Source organism: Myotis nattereri (genome assembly GCF_964212035.1).
Source record: "Myotis nattereri genome assembly, chromosome: 1".
Taxonomy (NCBI): Eukaryota; Metazoa; Chordata; class Mammalia; order Chiroptera; family Vespertilionidae; genus Myotis; species Myotis nattereri.
Window position 1 is genome coordinate 76,373,021 of NC_138075.1, and position 11,008 is coordinate 76,384,028.

Here is an 11,008-nt window from a genome sequence, read left to right on the forward strand (position 1 = left end):
ATTGATGCTCAACCACTGAACCACACCAGCCAGGCTATAACCTAGTTTTGAATGAAGAACATACTTCCACAGTGTATGAGGCTAAGGATCCCTCAGAAGGAATGGCACCATTTACTAAGAATATCAGCAGTAATAATTATAGTTGGGAAATAAATGGATTAGCATGAACTAAAAATTTCCAAAAAGTACTGTATACCTGGGCCAATCTAACTGTTTATCTCGGGGTTTTCTAGATATCAGGCATCCCTGAACAGCTCCATTTCAGCTGTTCTTTTATTTAATACCAGGGGTCCAGTGCACGAATTTGTGCACCTTGAAAGGAACTGTGGGTCATGAGGCTAAGGTGGGCAGGTCTAGGTCCATCCTCTGCACCCCTGCCTGGCCCCTTCCACCACAGCCCCCAGGCCCCTGTCTGCCAACAGCCCTGGTCCGGCCACCACCACTCCCACGCACTGACAGCACAGGCTCTGCTCACACCACTGACTGCATGGAGCGATTGGGCAGTAAGTGTGAGTAGGTCTGGCACAATCAGCAGGTGTGAGTGGTGGCTGCTGCCCCAATAAGCCCTCAGGAGCAGGGGGAGGTGGAGAAGCCCTCAGGGGCAATTGGGGCCAGCGCCGGGTGCGGGCAGCAGGTGCAAGCAGCAGCTCCAGCACCAGCAGTGGGTGAGAGCAGGGCTGGCGCTGGCAGCAAGTGCGAGTGCCCAGTGGGACCACGGCATGCAGGAGCAAAGAATTTTCAGTAACCACCAGAGGTTCGCCCCAATGACAGAGACCAGTGCCCTGCCTTGGTCTGGTGCCCTCGCTCACCTGCTTCACCATCCCACTGCAGCTGATGCCCGCCATGTTCTGTGCTCTGCCGCCTGCTGCCAAAGCCTGCCATGTTCCACGTGCGTCCCTGGTGGTCAGCATACATAATACCAAGTGGTTGTTCAGTGATCGGTTGTTCCCCCATTCGGTCTATTTCCATATTAGGGTTTTATATATATAGACTAGAGGGCCGGTGCACAAAATTTGTGCACGGGGGAGAGGGGTGTCTTTCAGCTCCGCCTGCACACTCTCCAATCTGGGACCCCTTAGGGGAATGTCCGACTGCCAGTTTAGGCCCGCACTTTTAACAGATGACAGCTCCATTGTTGTTTCTTCCTTTTCATACTTAAACCCACTGGAATTAGTAGGTATTCAACGTGTGTATACATTTTGGGGGGACACCCTGTATATCTCTAGTCAGTAGTGAAAGGAACCAACGGCGGGTTTGGAACCCCCTGACAGAGAACCTCACTCACTCCCTGCATGTCTTCCCACTCTGCTTTCCATCTTTGTGGGCAGCAGGAGAATCAATGTCTTTTCTCATTAGCTCAGAAAAGCATGTCTGGTCACCTGCTGCCTGGCAGGAGCACACTAGGCCCCAAGCAAGCGAGGCTCAGTCAGGGCAGCCTTCGCTCATAGGCACTGGCACCCCGAGTGCGCATTCCTCCTCTGCAGTCACCCCAACTCTCCCACTGTTTCACTGAGAGGATGAACCTCCTTGCCTTCTCTGTGTTCCCCACCTTGAATGCTGACCAAAGGCACCTCAGTGAGGGTCACCTACGCCCACCAGGTGTGTCTGTCCACACCTGCTCCCACCTCAGCACCTGCATTAGCCCCATGGAGACGATCTCGTCACTGCACTGGCCTCCACGGGAACACGGCATCACCACTCCACCATCTCACAGGTGCCAGCCCCGAGCACCCAGACACACTCCAAAGGATGTTAGCATGCTGGGGGGATGTACACACTTTCTTGTGGGGAACGTAGACATGCTGGGGTTGACAGAAGAGCAGTGGAGGGGCAGGGGGAACATGTGTGACAGCGCGCTGGGGGACGTTTGCACATGAGGGGTGGGGGGGAGAGGATGCACGCACTGGAGGCCTGCGCCTGCGCAGATCTGTAAACCCACGCAGCGCAGCGCAGCCAGGAGGATGTCAATCTGGCCCGCCACCAGGGCAGTCCCTGCGATCACGCACCTTCTGGGCCAGTAAGCGGGACTGGCGCAGCCACTCCTGGGTGCTGATGGCTCACAGGCTCCACATGATGCCGATCACAGCCACCGCTGCCAAGTGGAGAGTACAGGCTGCGCTCTGCTGGGCCTCACCATCCCTATCCCCATCCCTGATGCTGCAAGTCATAGCCCATCTGCACCTGCTGCACATGCAGCCTGCTGATCAGTTGTTACTGTGACAGTGTCTCAACCAATTTGCATATTACCCTATTATTAGTATAGGTTATCCCATTTATCACATCATGCCTTTACACAACTTGGCCCTAAGCAAAAACAAACATAAAATTATCACACAACACATTGACAATGAACACTTTTAAATATTTATCTGTGTACCCTCTTCGATTGTCTCATGTCCCACCTGCTATACTTGTTTCATATTTTGCTCACTGCTATTTCCAGAGCTGTAACTTGAAAATACTACCTTGAAAATGGTTTTCAGGAAGAATAAAGGACCCAAAGACAGTAGAGAAAAATGAAGCCCAAAGTCAATGATTTGGCCATATTTATAAAATTCACCACAAAGGATAGAATAAATCACAATGGGACTGTATTCTCATTACAAAATGGTGCTCTAATTGTTTGCTAAGACAGTTCTCCAAATTTAACACTGACCTGACAAAAGATGGAATTCTTGTGATATTCTATTTCTCTTTGCTCTGATTTCATGCGTAATACAAGATGTTAAAAGGCAATTTTTTTCTCTTTCATTTTAGGTAAAGCTTCCTGAAAAATAGGGAGTGCCAATATAAGTTGCTCTCCAACAAAGCAGGACTTGGTCAAAAAAGATGAAACCTGAGTTCTCATTCTAATGCCTTCACCTTGGGGAGGAAGGAAAACAAACAAGCCTGCTCTAGCTCATGGGAAACGGCACAGAGAGGTTAGAGCAGTTCTAGATATCACACTGACAACTTGATGACAGGATCATATTCCTTACAAAGATTTTTACCGTATGCAATGTTCTGTGCAACATATTTTACATACACGCATATATTCCACATTGAATTTCCCTTTCAAAACTGCTACGTCTGTATTATTGTTATCTGTGTTTTACAGCTTAGAAGACAGAGGCACAGAGAGGAATAATAACTGACCAACTCTTTTAGTAAAGGTATTAGAAAATAGTTGTGGGCTCCGTCCTTGGTTAGGGGCATGTGAGAGGTGGCCAATTGGTGTGGATCTCTCTCATCATTGATGTTTCTGTGTTTCTCTAATTCTCCCTTCCTCTCTGAAATCAATAAAAATATTTTATTAAGTTGGGACTGAAAACTCGACAAGGCTATTCGAAATGTATATTCTTTTTTTAAATAATTCTTTATTATTGGAAGTATTCCATATGTCTCCCTTTTTCCCTGATGACCCTCCCCTAGCTCACCTCTGACTCCCCCTCCCCACCCCAGGGCTTAAGCACCCTATTATCTGTGTTCATGGGTTATGCACTTAAGGTCTTTGATTGATTATCTCTCACACACTCACCCTCCCCCATCTTCCCTCTGAGATTTAGCACTCTGTTCCTGCAAAACGTATATGCTTTATCACGGTATACCACAATACTTATAGATTCATTTTATTTACAAACACGCCAACACAAAACATAATTAATTAATTTCCTGTGAGCCCTGAAAACTCAGTTAATGCCTCCATGTGCTTAAATATGCATTGGTTCAATTTCAATTGAAGGAAACTTTCCAATTTTTAAAAAAAAAAAAAAAAAACAACAAAACACTGTGTGATCCCTCTTGAGACATACCTGGTCATAATTCCATCTGAATTATCTTTATCCCCTCTCCAGGGAGGGGAAGTACTTCTTATAGTTAAGGAAAAGAAGAAAGGCTCATTCTTTCCCTAAGCCATTCCAGGAAATTGATCACAGAGGTCGAGTTCTGCTTTTGTACAATGGTCTTCAAAGATGTGTAAGGACCCCTGTACAAAAGGAAAGCAGGGCTGTGGCCACCTTGCTGACTCCCAAAGACCAAGGAGAGCCCAACACACCAAATGTCTTCTGATCTTAGCTAAATCCCACTCCATTCGCTGCAATTCCATTAACCTGAAACATGTTATTAGGACAGTCCTTCAAGCTGTACCAGCAAGCAGTGTTCATTGTTCTTCCCCCACAAGATCCTGCATTAGGAAAGCCATGTGCAGGAAGGCACTGTCAGTTAGCATCTCCCTATCAGCAGGTTAAAGGCAGATATTGCAAGAGTACCCTGGCCTGAAGAAATTGCAAATGATGGGCTCATTGTTTTGAACATGGGTCCCTGTTAAAAGAGACATTGACTAATGCTGAGGCCATTGTTTTCGACACTGGTTTTTACCACAGATGCCGAAGTCTTTGCCTGAGACAATACCTTAAAATGTTCCTAGATTCCAACAGTGACTTAATAACATAACACCAGGGCATCATTTTGGCTATTCCTCTCAGTGGAAATATGGATCAAGTCCAAAAATGTGCACTAAATTGGTCTGCAAGGGAGTCTGTGCTAATGAAAAACAAAACAAAACAGAAAGAGCACATGAGAAGTTCCTTTTGTCTATTAAAGACAAATTTACATCAAAGTTACAGTGTACTTTAATTAACATAGGCTTATATACTTTCCTGCATCATATAAAGAAGTCCTCTCCAACAGATCTTGAAAATCAAACTACATTTTCTGTACTAGTCCTGGAAGAGAAAGGAAGAAAAAAGAAAGAAAGAAAGAAAGAAAGAAAGAAAGAAAGAAAGAAAGAAAGAAAGAAAGGAAGGAAGGAAGGAAGGAAGGAAGGAAGGAAGGAAGGAAGAAAGAAAGAAAGAAAGAAAGAAAGAAAGAAAGAAAGAAAGAAAGAAAGAAAGAAAGAAAGTTAGTTGAAATGTCTAGAGGAAAGCTGTAGCTAGGAGGCGTGCTCTGAATACAATTTTAAAGGAAAAGCATGGTTGCAGATTGGCAGGGTGCTATGTGAGTTGCTACTCAGGGCACTTGTCACAAGGCTGATAGGTCATAAGCGCATTGTCCGCAGGAGCCAGGCAGGAGCCGTCACTGAGTGAACAGACAGGATGTGGATCAGGAGGGAGCAGCAGGGTCAGTGGAGACCCCTGCACAATTGCTCTCTTCAGCAGACTCAGCTGCTGACTCAGCGCTAATTGATTCCTTATGGTAAGGGAAACTCAGTGCATCAATCCTGATTTTTACAAATAAGATAGACATGCAAATTTATGTGAACTCTCCCAATTTGAAAACTTAACTTCAAAAATCCAAAAAGGAACACTGTATGTGCTTATCAGAACAGTTTTTGACCAGAAACATTCCTGTGACTGCAGTATATGCCTTTTACCTCATAATATAGACACTGGGTTACAGGTCTTTCTACCTAATGTGGCTGTCAGCAACACAGAGGAGTGACTCTACATCTAATGCAATGTTATATCTTCATCACTTATGAAAATGATTTCCACAAAGCACAAATTTTTTAAAAAATCTGTAATAGTGCCCAGCAGGCATGGCTCATTGGTTGAGTCTTGAACTATGAACAAGGAGGTTATGGTTCTGTTCCCAGTCAGGGTACATGCTCTGGTTTGGGGCTGGATCCCCAGTGTGGGGTGTGCAGGAGGAAGCTGATCAGTAAGTCTCTCTCATCATTGATGTTTTTATCTCTCCCTACCTTTCCCTTCTCTCTCAAAAAAAAAAAAAAAAAAAAACAATAAAAACATTTCTAAGTGACAATAAAAAAAATTAGTGATCTAACAAAATTGCTTCATGATAAAAAGACATTAATTAATTTCAGCAAGAAGAAGATTTAAGACTGAGTGTTCCCAGCTTTGTATGGGGTCCTGACCAGGTCACCATTTTGTCCCTGTTGACATAATGACATCAAGAGTAAAAGTATGGTATTTCCAAACAACAGGAATGTAGAAAGGTAATAAAAAAAATGATATGAATTTTTCTGTTGGAAGGGTATGTGATACTATTTAAGGGTTGAATATAGTTTTCTAACCTAGAAGTTCCACCAGAAATTTAACACCTCTTACCATAAGGCCTGCCCCACTGGGATGTCCGTCTGCTCTCTGCACAATGTCCTTTAAATGTCACTACATGCTTACTCTGGGGCAGATTCTACAGAAAGACTTTCCCCTAGTTGTTTTCAAGTGATAACACTTCACAGAAAGTGAACAAAAAAAAATCCAGCCATGTGTTAAAACAACAAACCTCAAGGACACATAAGAAACTACTATACACCTTCAGGATTTTAAGGAACTCAGAGCTCGAGGTGGCAGCACAGGGAGGTGATGAGATGGAGAACGTTGGCTGAGGGGGGAACAGGGAGATCACCCAGTGGAGGGGACCTGGGTCCCACCTGAAAAGACAGCGCTTGGGCTCCCTTTGTCCTGAGAACTAGGCCTGCCTTTCTGTACTTCAGTCCCTCAGTGCCCTCACCAAGTTGAGTTCTAAAATTTATGGCCATTCAGTAGCCAGTGGGCAGTTTTCCCAACAGAAACCAGAGGCACTGGCACAGCTCTGCTCTGCAGGGACTCCTGCCATTAGAGTTGTACCACAGAAGCAGCAGCCAGCTGTCCTGGGGTATGTGTTCATCAGCAAAGGACAAAACAAGAGGCTCATTGCAAAACTGGGCCATGTGCCAATCTGTGGGATTCTGCACATCTTAGACTCAAACCCCTCCTGGCTCTGCTGGCCCCACCCACAGGGGCTACTCTATATCTGTAATCCAGAGGACAGGGGGGACCAGCTGCCCCTGAGACCCAGGACCACCAGCTGGATCTGTTCTCACAGCAGCCACAGCACTGGACTGGGTAAGACAATGACCCCCTCCTGGGGTTGGGACAGGAGGACCAGTGATGGGACAGCAACTGCCAGGGGACTGAGCTTGGGCTAGTACCCAGGACACAAGGCAGACTTGGGGGGCTGAAGGGAAAAGAAATAGAACCTTGGTGGCAGCAGGGGCCCTTCAGGGTGACAGATGAAGGGGTGTGTCACAACTGGGCAGGGATGCAGAAGATGCTTCTCTTTTGACAGGAAACATGGTTCCAACACAGCGGGATTCCAAGCTTTGTCTCCTCCTGCTGCTGGGGCTCATGGGAATGGTGATCTCCTTCCATGCCCCACCTGGGGGTCTAAGCTGGGCTCGGTGGTTTGAAGTTCAACACGTAAACATGACCAATGCTCAATGCACCATTGCAATGCAGCCGATTAACCACCTTAATTATATGAGTTTCCGGAGGCCGTGCAAAGGCGAAAATACTTTCATCCACACACCGCTTGCTGCTGTTGTTAATCTCTGTTACACAAAAAATATAACCTGCCGTAATGGGGTTGATAAAAATTGCTATAGAAGCCGAGCTGCAGTGAATCTTACCTACTGCAACCTCACAGGACCGGCACGACCTTACAATCAGTGCCAATACCAGCAAGTACCCTTACTGAGAAACTACAGTGTTGCCTGTGACAGTGGACACATTCCAGTTCACTTCGATAGAATCTACTAAGCTCTGTGCCCGCAGTCACAGCCATGGTCCCATGCCGCCATCCACCCTGGATATCAGCACCAGTCTCACCACCAGCCCACAACCCCTTCAAGCTCTGCTGCGCTGCAGCTCCTGTGCACCGGCAATAAACTCCTTAGCAGAATGACCTACCAGTCTCTGTGTCCGTTTGTGCCCCTCTGCTGTCATGTAGACACATCTGATCAAGAGAATGTTTCCCTTCCTCTCATATGAGATCTGAGGTACATAGAGAGGCATGAGTGTAAGAGGCTCCTTGTAAAATGAAGTGACTCAGAATGTCCTCCCTCTCTTCCTCACATTGAAAACCTGAAGCTTCAACTGATCTGTGTATTTCCATCCCAAGAGGTAAATGGGCCCAGCTGAGTAAACAGGAAGCAAATGCCTTTGATTCTGTCTGATTAATGAGTAATAAATTATGAGAAATGTAAACTTTTTGTTTTAATCCAAAACAGGGACAAAATACCTTATGTGATGAGATGACAAAAAAATTTTAACTACAGAGATATTTTTCTGTAAAAGAGTGCATCAGTTCCACAGGTATTGTGGTTACAGTAGGGCTGGATCCTGGGTCCAATGTGGAATGAGGTCACCTGTTCAGGTGCCACATTCACAGGTTCTAGTGCTGCCTAGAAAAGATAGGAAGTCTTCCCTGGCCATTTCTATGTCCTGGGAAGGGGGACAGCTGGTCCCGTGATGGTGGAAGGGCAGGGAGGCAGCACACAATTGGGATGTCTCAGGGTGAGGATGCTCTTTCCCATTTAGCCTCCACTGCTGTCCCCCCGGGGGAATCAGTGGCTCATTCACACTCAAGTCAGGAAGGTGCACAGGCTCCAGGATTTCGGGGTTGAAGAGCCACAGAGTGAAGGGCTGGATAATGAGATCCCCTTCCCCGCTTCCAAAACAGGGCTGCACTCAGGAATGAATGAGGAGCAGTAAGGGAAGTTCCTTAAGAACTGTGGTCAGCAGCAGCATTCATGTGGTTGTATGATGGGGGATGGCCAGCGACTGCAGCTCAGCCTCTGCTTCAGCAGGGTGCTGTAACTGTAGTCAGCTGGCCAACTTACTAAAGGCTCTTAAATTTAAATTCTGAGCCGGTGGTCTATCTCGCTGAGTCAACCCATAACAGGAGGAAATAAACACATGCATCTGTATACATGTCAGTAACCTTACGTATGTAACATACAGAGATACATAAAAACTATAAAAGGATAGAAAAAGAGCTGAATAATTATTGCATCTGGAAAAGAAAGTAGGGCCTACATGACAAGGACCAGAGGAAGACACCCTTTTTACTAGACTTGCTCTCTTAATGTTCGAATTTACGTCTGCCATCTGCAGGTACAAGGCATCTGTATTTTCTTAAAAAGGAACAAGTGAGACCACCTCACGGAAGCTCTTACTCAGCTGAGTAAGGAAGGGTCCCTGGGGATAGAAAGTTCAAACAACTGAGGTCTGAAATGAAACAGAACCACCACAGAGATGCGGTGTCGGGTTGATCTCGAACCCCCCGCCCCTCACTCCGCTGCCAAGAAGCAGTGCTGCAGACACCTCCTCCTTCCTCCTTCGTAAGGAGAGTTCAAGGGACTCAGCAGGCGCCCATTATTTAAAGCCCTTCTGTTTATTTCCCCGCGGTTTCCCTCCGTCATCAAAAGAGGCATTTGAGGACTTACATGCAAGCATATAGGCCTAACCAATGGACACAGACAACAGGGGGGTGAGGGCATGAATGGGGGGGGGGGGGGTAGGGGGTAACGCGGGGATAAGAACACATATGTAATAATTTTTAAAAAGTGGGGGGGGAAAGAGGCTTTTGAAAGGTGGAGACTATCTTTATGGTCCCGGCCATACCGGCAGCGCCCTCTACCGGCCAGGAGCGCGGGCAAAGGCTCAGAGAACCAGAGGAGGTCGCCCGGGAATCGCGCACCCCCTCCCCGCAGCGCCTCGGTCTGGGCTGTGCCCTCTAGCCTGGGCATTGTGGCTATGAAGGAAGCCGGAGGCCCTCCAGACCCCTCTCCAGGAGCCCGGGGCCGCCCCCGGGGAAATGAAGAGGCTACTGTGGGCCGGTCACTCGGTGCCCAGGGGGCGTCCCCGGAGTTTCCTTAGAGCCACACGTGAGCTCGTGGGACCGTGATCCCGGAAAGTAACGTTGCAGGTAGGAGCACGTCTCTCCCGAATAGATGCTCCCCCCTTTCCCCCACCCCGCCAGCCCATCAGCACCGCGCACGCCGGCACCAACTCTATAGGGCCAGCGGTTCTCAACCTGTGGGTCGCAACCCCTTTGGGGGTCGAACGACCCTTTCACAGGGGTCTCCTAAGACCACCAGAAAACACATATATAATTACATATTGTTTTTGTGATTAATCACTATGCTTTAATTATGTTCAATTTGTAACAATGAAAATACATCCTGCATATCAGATATTTACAGTGGGATTCATAACAGTAGCAAAATTACAGTTATGAAGTAGCAACGAAAATAGTTTTATGGTTGGGGGTCACCACAACATGAGGAATTGTATTAAAGGGTCGCGGCATTAGGAAGGTTGAGAACCACTGCTGGGCCTTCCTCCTCCCTCCTTCCGGCCCAGAAAGAAGGCAGGAGTTTCGGGGAGAGCTGGGAACCTGCGGAGAAAACTGGCCAAGCGGAGGCGGGCCTGAGCTCCGCCCTGGATTTCGCGGCAGCTCCTGCCCTCTGCTGGCAGGAAGGAGCACTTACACCATGCGGTCATTGAGGGTGGTTAGGGGGCCAACTCCTGCTCCACCTTGCCACCAAGGACCCTCTCCAGAGGCTGAGAGGCAGCTAGGCGGGGTCAGCCAGGAGTGCGGATTCCGGAGAAGTAGCGTTAGAAGAATGAACTGAAATTCCTCACAGATAAAGAGGTGTTCAGTACAGGGGGAGGAGATGTCTATACTAGCCTTCCAGTAGGCCTCTTGGAAACCAAGGTGGAGATGTCAGTGGCACAAGCAGCTGGTAAGGGCTGGCCTGGAGCCCAAATCAATCAGTGACCTTGACATGTCAGGATCTTGTGAAGTGGCAATTAGTTTGGGGACACTCACTCAGCAAACATTTCTTGAGTATCTATGTGCCAGGGACTGTTAGAGGTATGTGGAAGTCATCAGAGAATAAAATAAACCAACAAATAATTTTTAAAGACAGACAATAGACATAATAAATATGTAAATTATATAGACCTTTAAGATGATAAGCTCTATGGGGAAAATGTAGCAGGAAGGGGAATGGGGTGAAACTAGGGGTAGCATTTTTAATAGTGTGGACAAAAAGCGACCACATGCTAACCCAGGGGTGGGCAAACTTTTTGACTCGAGGGCCACAATGGGTTCTTAAACTGGACCGGAGGGCCGGAACAAAAGCATGGATGGAGTGTTTGTGTGAACTAATATAAATTCAAAGTAAACATCATTACATAAAAGGGTACGGTCTTTTTTTTTTTTTTTTTTAGTTTTATTCATT

The 11,008-nt window shown here is 47.0% G+C and overlaps 1 protein-coding gene across 1 annotated transcript; it reads left to right on the forward strand.

Moving 5' to 3' along the window:
• Positions 1–7,052: 7,052 nt before the first annotated feature.
• Positions 7,053–7,517, forward strand: RNASE2 (ribonuclease A family member 2; the record flags this gene model as incomplete). The annotated part of the gene is made up of 1 exon (XM_081106877.1): positions 7,053–7,517. One exon carries the CDS (start codon positions 7,053–7,055, stop codon positions 7,515–7,517), a length of 465 nt encoding a protein of 154 aa, XP_080963003.1.
• Between the last annotated feature and the right edge of the window lie 3,491 nt (positions 7,518–11,008).